The sequence below is a fragment of the Vidua macroura genome, chromosome 21 (genome assembly GCF_024509145.1).
Source record: "Vidua macroura isolate BioBank_ID:100142 chromosome 21, ASM2450914v1, whole genome shotgun sequence".
In the NCBI taxonomy this organism is placed as follows: Eukaryota; Metazoa; Chordata; class Aves; order Passeriformes; family Viduidae; genus Vidua; species Vidua macroura.
The window spans coordinates 1,033,586-1,048,116 of record NC_071591.1 but is presented as its reverse complement, the minus strand read 5'-3'; the positions used below and the strand labels follow the sequence as shown (position 1 = coordinate 1,048,116).

The 14,531-nt window shown below is 64.3% G+C and overlaps 2 protein-coding genes across 4 annotated transcripts in view; one reads left to right on the top strand and one right to left on the bottom strand.

Annotated features, from left to right (window-relative positions):
- Window positions 1-2,136, bottom strand: part of NR6A1 (nuclear receptor subfamily 6 group A member 1) — a 75,109-nt gene extending 72,973 nt beyond the window's left edge. For both annotated transcript variants that reach the window (XM_053996358.1, XM_053996359.1), the window contains exon 1: window positions 2,053-2,136. In XM_053996358.1, coding sequence (XP_053852333.1) covers window positions 2,053-2,119 — 67 coding nt within the window. In that variant the 5' untranslated portion in view covers window positions 2,120-2,136. The remainder of the gene's footprint in view (window positions 1-2,052) is intronic.
- Window positions 2,137-2,846: 710 nt separating this feature from the next.
- On the top strand, window positions 2,847-10,288 carry OLFML2A (olfactomedin like 2A). Of its 2 annotated transcripts, XM_053996687.1 has the most exons (8): window positions 2,847-2,966; window positions 6,691-6,954; window positions 7,091-7,198; window positions 7,308-7,493; window positions 7,704-7,965; window positions 8,077-8,304; window positions 8,458-8,643; window positions 8,875-10,288. In XM_053996687.1, the coding sequence occupies exons 1-8, from the start codon at window positions 2,901-2,903 to the stop codon at window positions 9,474-9,476; spliced, it is 1,902 nt and encodes a 633-aa protein (XP_053852662.1). In that variant the 5' UTR covers window positions 2,847-2,900; the 3' UTR covers window positions 9,477-10,288. The 2 variants fall into 2 exon arrangements, with proteins under 2 accessions (XP_053852662.1, XP_053852661.1); XM_053996686.1 differs by lacking the exon at window positions 2,847-2,966 and having other exon boundaries at window positions 3,248-6,954.
- The last annotated feature ends 4,243 nt before the right edge of the window (window positions 10,289-14,531 follow it).

Here is a 14,531-nt window from a genome sequence, read left to right as displayed (position 1 = left end):
TCTTTGTGCTCTGACAACTTTCCTCTTTTCTCTGGTATGAAGTTTATCCAGATCAGCAATCTGCCCATCTGAAGCTCTGATCGTTTTACGGGAACACAAAATTCAAGTTTTCTTCTTAGTTTTCTGATAAATCCAAGACCACAGTACACAACAAAGCGTCCAAAGCTACTTTAATTCAAGCTAATCTGTTGTGTCCCTGTTTTAGCTAAGACAAAAAATAATTAAAACTACATAAAAGCATCGTATCTCACAGAGGAAAAAGATGCCAACTGAAGCTACAGCAAGACTGATCTTAAATGGGACCCTGTTGAGAAATAATTGCTACTACTGCAGGAAAAATTAATGCCTTAATGAAATTGCTTTAAAAAAAATGGTTTTAGGAGTTGCTATTGATTTGCTCAATGACAAAATATGTTTCTTACATGGAAGAGGAAGTACCCAAATTGGCAAGGGAAAACCATCCTCTTATGTTCTAAGAACGTCAAGTGTCCCCTCAAATAATGAGGCTGCAATTGCCTGTAACTGCTGAAATAAAACTACACCTCTGCATTTCAAAGTTGTCCTGAGGCTTCTCTCACTGAAGGCGCCAATAAACTTGCAGCAGTTTACTCCGGGTTAGCACAGAAGCCACGTGCACAGCTTAAGTTCATTAATGATTTTAACATTAACATTTTAACACCAAGAATACAGTCTGACTTTTATACCTCTGTCCTCATACAATTTTCACTGGTTTTGTTAAAATGCTGTTCTTCCTCAAGGTATCGAAAGTACCGTGAATCTTTCTTAAGAAAACGAAATATTCAGAGTCCTCATTTGCCATTATCATTTGCAGGTATTTTATAAAACCATGAATTAACAACCCAATCTTTCCTGCTCCTCCCCCAGAGGCTTTAGAAAGACTGAAGGTCAAGCAATGTCTCAACACCGCACCAGTATTTCACATTTTTGAAGGCAAAGTAGTAAAAGGTTGTTACATCACCCATTCAAAAGACTAACCACAGCCACAGGTACGTCTGTCACAAGAAACAGCTACACAAGAAACTCTTAAAGCTAATCTGATTAATCAAAAGAGATTTCCCTCAAAATCCCGCATCTGTGGGAAAAACAGCAAATGCGGACAAAGCATTAATTCTGCTGTACTCTTAGGGACACTAAAGCAACAGACACTTCACAAATTAAATCAGAAAGTTCAAAAAGTATTAAGGCTATATTAAAGCATTAAGAGTGCTATTAGAGTGCTATTAAAGTATTTAAGAGTATTAAGTGTCTTTCATCCAATTGGACATCTAATCAAGTGAGGAGGAATAAAGAGCTTCCAGGGACAACCGAACATTACACATCAGGGCAGGTACAGAAATGCCCATTTCTGCAGTTCCCACACTGCCTATCTTTTGGTACCGCCTGTATCTCGAAAACCGAGGATGCTGCCTGATAAAAAGCCTCTTTTGTCTGAGCAAACCCTTTGTAGAGAAGCCGAGTACCTTAAGATGGTAAAATGCAATTGTAAACCATAAAAATTGGCAGGGACATTCAAGTGCAGATGCGGCATCTGCATACGGGAAGTGTAAAAGGGTCCCAAATGGTGCCCATAAACCCCGGGCAGGGACCGGCTCACAGGGGCTGAGCCAAGACACCCGCGGGGCAGCGGGAGCAGCCGCGGGGCACGGCCGGGACACGGCGGGCGGTACCGGGACCCGCGGGGCAGCCCCGGGACACGCGCCCGGAGCGCTCGGACCGGCCCGGCAGCGGCCCCGCGCACCCCGCAACGCCGCGGCCGCACGGGGGAAAGGCGATTTCTGCGAGACGGGCTCCACTCGCAGGACACGCCGCCCCGTCCGAGGGGACCCGCTGCGGGCGGCGACCCCCGCCTGCCCCCCGAGCCCCGAGCGGGTCCCGGCGCCCGGCCCGGGGCAGCGGGGCCGGGCGGGCAGCGGCCCTTTGTTGTGCCCCGCGGCCGCGGAAAGTTGCGGGGCCGCATCGGGCGGGGCGGAGCCCCCCGGCAGCGCCGGCCCCGCGCCCCCGGCCCGCCCGGACCCCTCGCGCTGCACTCACCGCTGCGGGGCGGCCCCTTGCTGGCGGCGCGGGGCTCCGGCAGCTCCGCGGGCGGCTCCAGCTCCATGGCGGCGCCGGGGCCGCGCCGGGGCCGGGCCGGGCCGGGCCGGGGCTCGGCGGTCTCAGCGGCCCCGGCGGCCGCGCTGCCCCATGGCCGCTCGGGCGCTGCTGACAGCCAGGGCCGCGCCGCGCTCGGCCGGGCCGGCCGCGCTCCGCCCCCCCGGGGCACCACGGGAGCCGTAGTCCGAGCGCCGCCCGCGGGGAGCCGCGGCCCGGCCCCGACGGCCGCGCCCCCGGCCCGCCCCGCCCCGCGGGCTCCGCGGCCCGGCCCGCCCCGGCTCCCCCCCGGCCGGTGCGCCGGGAGCGGCGGGGCGCCAGGGGGCAGCCGGCGGGCCGAGCCCCGAGCGCTGCCCGCGGCACCGCGCACCGGGAGGGGGGAACGCGGGCGCCGGGCGACGCGGCGCTGCGAGCGGGGCGAAAGCGGGCACGGGGCATAGCCCGGGGAAAGCGCACAGCCCCGGCGAGGGTCCGGGCGGGCTCGCCGGGGACGCCGCCTCCTCAGAGGAGGGGAGCGGCCAGCCCGGGGAGGGACGGGCGGCGCCGGCGCGGGGCACCGGGCAGCCCCCGGGGCAGCGGGAGCCCCGAGGCGGGCACGGCCGGCTCCACCCGGGGGGAACGCGCCGCCCCCGCGCCGCGGCGCCGCTGCTGGGGCCGGTGCCGCCGCCGGGACGGGGCGGGGCGGGACGGGACGGACGGGCGGACGGGACGGGCGGCTCCTCCCCGCCGCCGGGACGGGACGGGCCGGGCGGAGCGGGCGCTCGGTGCGGGCGGTCACCGCCGCTCTCGCCATGCGGGCGCTGCTGCTCCCCGCGCTCCTGCTGCCGGCGCTGGCCGCGGTGCGCGGCGCCGCCACGGTAAGGACGGGCCGGACCGGCAACCGGCACCGACTGGGCTCGGGAGCGGGATCGCGATCGCGGCCCCGAGCGATCGCGGCGGTGGTCGGGAGCGGGCAGGGGCGGCCCCGGCGCTGCGGGACCGGCCCGGTTTCCCCGGCGATCGCTGCTCTCTGCGCCCCGGCGGAGCGGCGGGGGCGCGGCCCGACACGGGCAGCGGGCGGGGGTCCCGGGAAGGGCCGGGGTTCGGGCTCCGGCGCTCCCATCGCGGCGGGGGTTCGGCGCTGGGAATGACCCGGGCTGTGGGCGCGTTCGAGCCGTTGGAAGGTGCCCAAGCCCCGGCGCTGCGGTGATGGGCGCTGCAATGAGCGACTCCGTGCCAGAGAGAGCAGCCCAGACAAGCCCATCCCCGCGGGGATGGGGAGCAGGAGTGAGACCGGGCTGCGGGGGGAGCCAGCCTCCCCCGTGCATCCAGGAGCCCTCGGTTCCAGCTGGAAGACGTCTCCCACGGGGTCAGTGGCCGGAGCGGGGCCGGAGCAGGGACACCGGCACCCAGCCCAGAGGAATGGTGGTGGGAGCAGCTACTGCTAGGATCACCAAATGTTAAAAAGACAGGGTTTTCCAAGACATTTGGTGGAAAACGACGCTAACACAGCTGTTGTCGGGCAGCACTTAGCTTGGAACAGATATCCGAAGCCTGGAATGCCCTGTTGCTTGGGTTCCCGGCGGGGTGCCAGGGGTGATGCTGGCAGGACTCAGCGATCCACGCGGTGCCGTCTCCCTCCCCGCAGGTGCTGCCTGCTGTGCTCAGAGGTGTTTTCTCCATTCTTGCCGTTGGATGAGATCCCAGCGGTGGGCATGCGTGTGCCACACAAGCGCTTGGCATGGCTGTGTCCCTGTGACCAGCACGGGACGCCCAAGCAGCGCCAGCGCCCGGGGCCTGGCTGCCGTCAGCCACGGCCCAGCCCTGCCACCAGCACCGTTCTGCCTCGGCTGCAGGACGTGTTTGACACTTTGTGCCAAGCCTGGGAGGAGGAGGAAGAGGAGGGTGACATGGTTTCCCGACCGTGACGGGGACATGCCTTCCAGCAGCTGTGCCAGAGGCGTGCGGTGTGGCAGCTTATCGACACAGCGTGTTTTCCTCCGAGACGAGTCCTCTGGCAGCAGCCAAGGGACAACTTAAAAGCTGGCCAAGGGTCATTGTCAAAGGTCCCGCTTTCTCCAAATAATGTCACAAACTCTGTGCTCACATGGATACTCTTGCAAGAGGTCCCGGAAACCGGGAAAATTATCCAGCTCATAAAACTTGCAGTGAGGAAACCCTCAGCAAAGTGCAGGGACGCTCTCCCACACCAGCCATAGGCCTGCAGCCCCTGGGGAGCTGGGACCCGCTCGGGAGGAGAGGCAGCAGCCACCTGCCAGCACCCTGGGCTGGGGTCTGCAGCGAGTGGGGGATCCAGGGAAAGAATCACCAGAGCCCCTGCAGGGCTCCATCAGCCCCCGACGCAGGTTTCTCGGGGAGCTCCCAGATTCCCAGCTGGAGAAAGCAGAGCAGCACGGGCTGCCTTCTGCACTCACATCCCCAGTCACCTGTGCGCTGCTGGGGACGGGGTCTGTGCGTGCCCTGGTGTGGGCTGTCCCCTGCAGAGCCGGGCACGGGCTGACAGAGGCACCCACCCAGCCGAGGGACCGCGGTGGGCGACCCTCACAGCGTCTCCCCGCGTGGGAGCCTGTTTTTTAATACTTCCTTGCTTATGGGCTTTTCTGTATAAATAGAACGAGCAGTTCCTGTTTAGGGAAGCTGGCAGAGGGCACAGCGAGGTTTAGTGTTACGGCCCCACGTGAAGGTGGGCGGCGGCCCGGGCACGGTGCAGAGACACCCGCAGCGCGTTTGCCCACGCGGGACGGACGCGGCCGGAGCCGGGCGGGTCTCTGGGAAGGGGCTGGCTCTTCATGCCGTGGGAGAGGTTCTGTGCGGCGGACACCTCCACGATGGGCAGTGTCACAGCTGCTCCGGTGGGTTCGCTGCTCCGGGCACCCGCCTGCTCAGCCCAGCCTCAGCGGGTCATGCCTCCCAGCACAGCGTGCCGGGGCCGAGGGAGGGGATGCACAGCCCAGGGCCACCTGCTCCCTCAGGATCGAGCTTCCAGCACAGGCAGCTGCAGCCCTGACCTCCAGAAGGTGCTGGGAGCAGGCGGGGTCACAGCATGTGCCGGGGTCGGGCTGTGCTGCCGCAGTGGCACCTTCACCGGTGGCTGGTGCTCTGGGTGCTGGGGGACCCCAGCTCGGAACTGAAGTGGGCCTCCAGTGGGGAGGATCCCTCATGGGATTCCCGCGGGGATGCGTGCTCACCGGCAGCGCCGTGCACACGGGTGGGCGCTGCCCGCGGCCGGGACAGCGCAGCTCCGGCGCTGCCGGCTGTGCGCAGCGGGGCCGGCAGCTCACGGCCGGGCTGGGAATCGTCCTGCCTGTTTGCACAAGTGCCGGCGTGGCCTTGGGGGAGGTCAGGGGCCCCGGGGACGTGCGAGCCCGGCGAGGTGGTGTTTGGGGAGGGGGTCCCTGCCCCGCTCCCTGCTGAGAGCTTGATTAGATTCTGCTCAATTTACAGCCCTTTGGCTCCCTGGTGTTTCCCTTCAGCCAGCAGGACCTGGTTTCCCTTTGAACGAAAGAGGGTTTTTTGAAATGCAAAATGTGTCAAGTTTTGCAGCCCTTCAGAAAGGGGAGGAAGCCTCTGGCCCGTGCGGGCTGTGGGGAGCTGGGGGTCCGTGCCCAGCTCAGGGAGCGCCACTGCCCCGGTGCCACCAGCGCAGCAGCCCCGCGGCGCAGGAAGGAGGATCCCTGCGCGGCCGTGGGTGCTGCCTTGTGGCAGGACATGGGCCCCGTGGGCCTCTGCCCTTTCCCACGCCGCTCTGCGCTCCGCTGTGGTCCGGGGAGGACCGGGAGCCAGAGCTCAACTTGTTTCCCAGCTCTGCCACCGTTCTGTTTCCCAGGATGAGTCAGAGTCCCTGTGGGCAGAGCCCTCTCCCTCCGGGGTCACCGCGCTGCCTCTCCCTGCTCCCCCGGCGCTTGGAGCAGGCGCATCCCCGCCCGTGGGACACCCAGAGCGGCCTGGCCATGCTCCTGCCAGCCCAGGGGTCCCCCGCAGGTGCACAGCTGGTGGCAGGGGGTGGGAGGGACTCAGCTCCCCTGTTCCTGAGCACAACGGGAGAAATGAGCTAAAGCGGCCGAAAAGCACCCTGGGCTCTGTAGCGTGAATCAGGGCCATGTGTGGGAACAAGGGAGTCCTTGAGCCTGTGCCTCGGGCCATCGCGGCAGACTGAGGGGCCGAGCTCACCCCGAGGTGGCTGCATGTCACCACAAACAAGGAACCCTGTGTGGGCTTGGAGCCGTGCCGTGGGGGCACAGAGGCGCTGCTGGGCCCTCTTGCCACCATCCCTGCTCACTGAGGTCTTGCTGGAGGCTGGGAAGCAGCCACAGAAACGAGACTGAAATACCTGGGCCACAAAACACCGCAGGGATGAGCAGCTCCCTGGGCTTTGTCTCTGTCAGCCCGGCTGCAGAGCGGTGGGACAGGGTGCTCTGGAGCAATGCCTCACACTCTTTGGGGCACAGCCATGAGCCCCAGGGGCAGTGGGAGATCCCTGGGCAAGCAGCACTGGGGGAGTTGGCTGTGATGGTCTTCTGGGGTTGGCGAGGCCCTGCGGGACACCCGGGTGGGGCACCGGGCTCATCACGTGTCCCGCAGGCTCTGGGTGACGTGGACCAGGTCCGGATGACCTCAGAGGGCTCCGACTGCCGCTGCAAGTGCATCCTGCGGCCGCTCAGCAAGGACGCCTGCAGCCGCGTCAGGAACGGCAGCGCGCGCGTGGAGGATTTCTACACCGTGGAGACGGTGAGCTCGGGGGCTGACTGCAAGTGCTCCTGCACCGCGCCCCCCTCCTCACTCAACCCCTGTGAGAATGAGTGGAAGATGGAGAAGCTGAAGAAACAGGCCCCTGAGGTCTTCAAGGTATCTGTGGTGTGGTGGGAGTGGGGGCCAGACCCCCTCCCCAATCTGCGCCGCCGTGCCCCTGCCCTGTGCCCTGTGCCCTGTGCCCTGTGCCCTGTGCCTTACCCCAGGCCCCATCCCTGCGTCCCCTCTGCAGCTGCAGGCCATGGTGGACCTGCTGGAGGGAACGCTGTACAGCATGGACCTGATGAAGGTGCACTCCTACATCAACAAGGTGGTGGCGCAGATGAACACGCTGGAGGAGGTGAGCGAGCTCCAGCAGCCCCGTCCCCGCAGTGCTCCCCAGTGCACAGCTCAGGACTGTCTGTGAGCTCCCTGAAGGGGGCTCCAGCCTCTCCTCCCCTCTCCTGCAGACCATCAAGACCAACCTGAGCAGGGAGAATGACTTCATGAAGGAGAGCGTCCAGCACCTCACCGACCAGATGAAACGCTACGAGAACTACTCTGACATCATGATCAGCATCAAGAAGGAGATCTCCAACCTGGGCTACCAGCTGCTGCAGAAGGATGCGGCTGCCATCCCCGAGAGCAAGGCACAGGTACCCCAAGGCACAGGTACCCCCGGGGCCCGGTCCCATGCAGGCACAGCGGGCGCTGCCAGGGACAGGCAGGGCCAAGCTCCCCTGAGCTTGTGGGGGATCTTTGGGGTAACCCCTGGGCCGCTGCCTGTGCCCACTGCCTGGCACGGTGGTGGCAGGGAAGAGTAGGGCACGGGAGGGAAGGGGGTCCGACCAGGCTGTGCCCCCCAGGACACGACAGGTGGCCGAGAGAAGGAGGCAGGACGGTACCCCAGCACCCGCAAGGCACTGGGGGACAGGGCAGGCCCCCGAGCACCCAAGGAGAAGCCGCTGAAGCCCGAAAAGCCCAAAAAGGAGAACACCAAGGCCAGGGCGGGGTCACAGCCCACGGCCAAGCCCAAGCCCCTGGCGCAGCAGCAGACTGTGGTCCGAGGCATCACGTACTACAAGGTCGGGCAGGCGGGAGCGGCGGAGGGTCCGGCCGGCAGCCGCGGTGAGTCCGGAGGCAGGGCAGGGGTGGTGGGCTGGGAGGGCACCTCTCACCGAGGCGGGGGGCCAGGGCCTGCCCTGCAAACACAGTAACCCCCAGCTCATCCCCCCACAGAGGGCCCTGTGAGAGGGGCAGCTGCGTCAGAGCAGCAGGAGGACAGGGGCCCCCTGCCCCCCTCAGCTGAGGGCACCCCAGCCCAAGCTGTTGCACAGACAGAGACCACCGTGCCCAGCACCACGGCTGCGCCCAGCACCGCCCCGGCCCCCCGCAGCACCACCCGCAGCCCCCCCAGCCCCGGGCAGGGCTCTGACAGCACCGGGGACCCCGAAACACCGAACAGAGGTGGGTGAGCGGCTGGCAGAGGGCACCCAGCCCCGTGTCCCCGCTGGCCGTGGCCAGGCTAAGGCAGCAGGAATCTGCCACGGGGAAGGAGCAGCAGCAGTCAGCTGCCTGGGGCAGGGATAAGCCTTCCTCTTCCTCCCTCTCGGCACCCAGTGAAGGAGGTGGAGTGCGAAGGCACTGTCGAGTCCGTGGAGCCCCCCACAGAGCAGCACAGCTACGGGCGCAATGAGGGGGCCTGGATGAAGGACCCGGCAGCCAAGGATGACCGCATCTACGTCACCAACTACTACTATGGGAACAGCCTGGTGGAGTTCAGGAGCCTCGACAGCTTCAAGCAGGGTGAGGGGCAAGCGGCCGAGTGGGCACAGGGGTCCTGGCTCCTCCTAGGTGGGTGTGCAGTGCTGTGTGACACCAGCTGTGCTGGGCCCTGGGGTGCTGGGCAGCTGAGGGGACCGTCCAGAGGGCAGCAAGGGTGACACAAGTCCCCTGCTGCTGCCAGCATGCTCTGGCCATCGTGCATGGGACCCCTGTGCTGCGGAGGGTCTCAACACCTCTCCCACCCGCTCGCAGGCCGCTGGAGCAACCTCTATAAGCTGCCCTACAACTGGATTGGCACCGGGCACGTGGTGTACAAAGGGGCCTTCTACTACAACCGTGCCTTCACCAAGAACATCATCAAGTATGACCTGAAGGAGCGGTACGTGGCAGGCTGGGCGCAGCTCCACGACGTGGTGTACGAGGACACGACGCCCTGGAAGTGGAGGGGCCACTCGGACATCGACTTCGCTGTGGATGAGAGCGGGCTTTGGGTCATCTACCCCTCGGTGGACTATGACTACTCCCAGCAGGAGGTGATCGTCCTCAGCCGACTGGACCCCGTGGACCTCTCGGTGCGCAAGGAAACCACCTGGAAGACGGGGCTGAAGCGCAACACGTACGGGAACTGCTTCATCATCTGTGGCATCCTCTATGCTGTGGACACCTACAGCCAGAAGGAAGGGCAGATCTCCTACGCCTTCGACACACACACAGACACGGAGGCAGAGCTCCGACTGCCCTTCCTCAACCACTACTCCTTCACCACGCAGGTCGACTACAACCCCAAGGAGAAGGTGCTCTACGCCTGGGACAACGGCCATCAGATGACGTACGGGCTCCGCTTCGTGGTCTGAGTGCCCGGGCGGGTCCCACTGCACTCCTGTGCCCACCCTGCGCCGTGCCTGGCTGGGGCACCCTGACGCAGCCTGGCCCTGGCACCCCAACTCCAGCCAGGGCTGTGGCAAGAGCCCCAAAACCTTCCCCATCTACTATGGCCATCACCTGCACTGTGCCCACTGTGCTGCAGGGCAGGGAGAGCACATGAGAGCAGCCCCCAGCAGACACCCCTGTGACAACGTGGCCCCCGGGGCCGTGGCAACTCGGCCAGCATCACCTTCCCGGGGACACAGAGAGGAGCCCAGCCCCGCATCCCTCTGCCACCGCCCGCCCTGCAGCAGCGCACTGAGCACCTCCTGCACTGCCCCCAGCCCAGCCACGCTCCCCGCACGCCCGCCGGGACCGCGTGTGCCATCACTGCCAGCCGTGCCAGTGCCGGGACAGCCCCGTGCCCTGCCTGCGCCCAGCCCCGTGGGGCGGGCGGGCCCCCTCACTGCCAGGCGCCAGGAACAGGTGCCAGTCGCTATTTTAGGAAGTGTGGTTAAGATGCCTTTGCTTTTGCTGATCATGAGTTTGTTATTTAAATGCATTCACTGGAGCCGTGCAAGTCCCCTTCGGCAGCAGGCGTGGAGGAGCCTGCCTGGGATGTCCTGCCCTCACACCTGCCCTCAGCCCTGCCCTCACACCTGCCCTCAGCCCGTGCCCAGCACGGGACAGGGCAGCCCTCGGGCCGCTCGCTCTCCATGTGAGGCAGAGCGAGGGGCTGCGAGCGCTTGGCTTGGTTTTGGTCATTTTAGACATGAACAGTACTAAAACATAACAGATGTGAGAGCGGGCCGCGTGTGTTGTCATTTGTCCTGGAACTGGGCAGGGAGGAGTGGGCAGGGTGGGTGCTCTCCATCCCCATCCCTCGCTGTCCCTGTCCCTCGCCATCCTTGTCCACTGACCCCACTTCCATGGCCAGGAGTGCCAGGGGTTGCTGTCGCAGCTGTTGCACACCTTGCAGGCACATCTGCCCAGAGCGGGCACCCCGCGTTCCCCCAGCAGCACCAGCACGGTGCCACGGCAGAGCAGAGGCAGGAGGGTCCCGGGACAGACCCGGGACAGCAGCCCCTGCGGGACCGGGCGAACAGCTTTGGCATTGTCCAGCCTGAGCTGATCCCGAGGGCCGCCGGGAGCCGAGGCGGGTGCCGGGAGCGCGGAGCAGCTGAGCGTGGGCACGGCGAGCAGCTGCCCTGACCTGCTCCGGGCTTGGCAGGCGCGGAGCTGCCGGGGGGCCCGGCTGGGAGCAGCCCCCGCGCCCGGCGCCCTCCCGTTCGCGTCCGTGTGCGCGGGGCAGCGTCCGCTGGGCCCCGCCGGGCCCCGCACGCACCGGCTGCCGGCCGCGGGCACCCCGTGCCGCGGGGCTGGCACCGACCGTGTCCCTGGATGCGGAAAGGTTTCCCGCTGCGACGACCTGAAGCTGGTGCCAGGCGCGGGGCAAGCCCGGCTCCCCCTCTCCTGGCCCCACGCTGCTCCCAGGTCCTCCTCTGGCTCACGGCACCACCTGTCCCTGTCCCTGTCCCTGTCCCTGCCCTTGTCCCTGCCCCTGCCCTGTCCCTGCCCTGCCCCGAGCCCCGGCGCTGGCCATGCGCTGCCTCCTCGCTTGGCCGTGGGTCCTCGCCACCAGAAAGGAGCCGGCCGACTTTTCCCCCCGACTGCGTCCCTGCCAGGCTTTTATCTAGCGATCCCCAGCAAATCCCTGTACAAACAATACGGATTTCTGACATTTTTTTGTGGTAAAGTAAACTCCCAGCACATCTCTAATTCCAGGGCTTTGTTGTTCTTCCGCAGGGGCTGCTGTGGCTCCGCGCTGGGCTGGGCTGGGCTACGGACACCCCTCGGTCAGAAAACATGGGAAGGGAGGGACGAAACCCACATGGTCAGAGGATTACGTTGCGTTGGGTCCTTTGCACTGTGGTGGGGAGTTTCAGTCCCAGCAGCCCTTTGTGAGCTGATCCTTGTTCTGGCACGGGTCCCCGATGGCTGGTTGGTCTCTGGTCCCGTGTTCTGCCCCTGGTCCCAGTTCAGTCACAGGACAAGCCAGGCTGGGGAGGACAGGGGTCCCCGAGCAGGACACAGTGGGGATATGTGGGTGGGGGCAGGATGGGCTCCCGCTGCGACAGGCGCTGCTGACTTCCAGACATTCCTCCTGTGCGTGGCCGGCACCACCTCGGCTCATAACGTGATTAAAAGATTAAAATCTCTCAGTTCAGCAGCAAGCAGCAAATGAAGCTTGAGACAGGGATGTTGGGGGGCTGTGGTGCTCAGAGCCCCCGTGACAGCGATGTGGTGCCTGGGGAAGGGCAGCTGAGGCCATCTGGGTAGGTGGCTCTCCTGCCACAGCCCTTGCTCCCAAAATCTCCTCCTGTCCTCGGTGCAGCCAGGCAGTGAGCCCTGATCCCCCCCGCCCCCTTCTCAGTTACTGGCCGGGCTGGTTTGTTTGTGGTGGTTTTGCCTCCTTCCTGGCCCCGCTGCCCAGGCTGGCGTCCTGCTCTCCCCACGGTGCCGGCGCAGTGCTGAGCTGTCTCAGGGCTGAGGTGAGCCAGGGGTGGCCAGTCTTTGGGTGGGCAGGATGCACAGTGGGCAGGTGACATCCTGGCCAGAGCCTGCCCATGGTTGCAGTCTGTTGGCACCCACTGAGGGTGCACCAAAACCTCAGTCCTTGTTCCACCCCAGGACCTGCCTCCACCTGGATCCCCTGCAGCTCAGCTGTCTGGGCACTGCCAGGCTCCAGGACCAGGGGCTTGGCAGAGGGCTCTGCTTGGGACATGGTGCCCAGCCATGCCAGTAGCCCCCAGGTGATCCCTGGGGAGCAGAAGGCTCAGTGCCAGTGCCACAGCCCTCATGCTGTGCCCCCACCCATTCGCTGCCCGTGCTGGGACATGTTTGGTGGGAGAACGTTGGTGCCACCAGGGCCTCTGGTCGGTCTCCAGGAGCTGCAGGGAGGTGCAGGGACGTGGTGTGATATGGGGACACAGGTGCCAAGGCTGACGACCCCGAGCAGCTGTGGGAAAGGGCTGGGCAGCGGGTGGTGGGCGGTGGCGGTGGCCGGAGGGAAGGGAGGGGAGCCACGGGCCTTGGCGGTGCCGCCGCTGACTCACTCACCAGTGGAAACAGAAATCTTTCCCAGGCTTACGCCACCAGCTCCACAGCACCCTGGCCTCACCATGGCAGCCCCTGGGGCCAGCTGGGTGCACCTGCAAACACCCCTTCCCTGGCAGCACCCAGGGCACAGCACGGCACGGCGCGGCACGGCACGGCAGGGAGCAGGGGGCTCTCATGGCCGGGCTCTGCTCGGCCTGATGCAGGGGTACATCTCCCTATGGATGCACAGCCAGGCTGGCTGGGAGCCAGGAGCCCCAGCAGGCAGCAGCCCCCAGCCCTGGGAGCCCCAGGGCCACCTTTGCCCGGGAGCCCCCAGGACGGCGGGAGCCGAGCCCTGCGGCGCTGCGCCTGCGTCCAGACACTGCCCGTATTCATGGGGCAGCAGGACCGGGGCAGCGTGGGGCAAGTCCTCCCCCAGACTGGCCAACAAAACGGGCATTCAGGGCCGGGCGCGGGCGGCTGCCCTGGGCAGACCTAGGCCATCTGTGAGGCCAGCGGGACGCGGCGCTTTCCTGCCAGGCCTCACAGCCTGGGGCTTGTGGTCACCAGATGCACCAGACACGCTGCTCGCACGCAGCCACGCAGGGCCAGCTCTTCCAGCACGCCTGTGCTGGGCACGGCACAGCCGAGGGAACTGCGGCGTGCCCAGGTGGTCGCTCCCAGGCTCCCTGGCCCACAAAGCACTTGGCATGTCCCTCCACGTCCCGCTGCCCACACGTCCCACTGTGTGCAGAAACCAGGGACAGCCCTGTGGTAGCGCTCAGGGCAGCAGCCAAGGTCCAGCCTGAAGGAGGAAGGTGACAGGAGCATTAGGAGACCTGGAGATTGTGTCCATCGCAGCAAACACCAGCCAAGGGAGGTGGGTCCTGGGCTTTCCTCTGCAATATTTGGTTTACAGCTGGACTCAGTCTTGAGGGTCATTTCCAACCCAAAAGACTCTGTGATTATACGGCTCACATCTGCCTCTGCCCCTCTGCAGCCCCTCCTCCCCCAGCCCCCAGGCCCTGCCCTAGATGCAGAATTGGGTCCAGGGGTGGATGCTGCCAGCTCCCACTGACACCATCCGCTCCGGGCCGGTCCCGCTGTGCTGGGCAGAAACATCTGGTCCTGTTGGATGCGTTCCAGGGCACAGGGCCAGGGCTCCCTCTGCTGCAGCACCAGCCCTGGGCCGTGCCCTGCAGCCAGCCAGCAGCTGCTCCTCCGTCCTCATCCCCGCCCGGGAAATTATTTATTTGTTGAAGAACGTCTTTTCCCAGGAAACCTCCCCAGTGCTGAGGGACATCTTCAGTTACAAGGAGTAAATAAACAGTTTGAGTTTCCAAGGCTCTGACACTCCGCAAACACCGCTGCTAAACCCAGGGATGCTCTGGGGAGTGTGTGGCCCTTAGCTGGGGGTTCCTGCCACTGGCCTCCCTCGCTCTGGGGACCAGCAAGGCGGGAGAGTGTTCATTCAGCCCTGACAGCAGTGGCTTCTGCCAGGGAGCTGGGGCAGCATGGGCACCCTCTGGGGCTGGCTGGTAAAGAGGGAACCAGCACAGACCACCAGAGACCCCAGCCAGGACAGGCTCTGCCTTGTTCTCACAGCAGGAGCAAGTGTGGTCTCCACCTGTGCCCTGAAGGAAGCTCATCACTTCACCTCTGTCCTCTCAATCAGTCTGTTGTTCCTGGTCACTTAAAGGGCTACTTGTCTGCAGGATGTCTCCTGTGACAGGACAGGGCAGCTCTGATGGAAGGGCCAGACTGGTTGGTTTTGTCACACAGCTATGGGTGGATGGAGTAATTCAGCCCCAGGATTTAGTGCAGTGCCAGAGACATGTTCACCTCCTCAAATGGCTGCTGTGGGCTGTGCACAAACTGAAGTCTGAGCTGTTCTCCAGGACTGCCTCCCACTTCAGCATGGGGATGGCTCCTGGATGCTCAGTGCC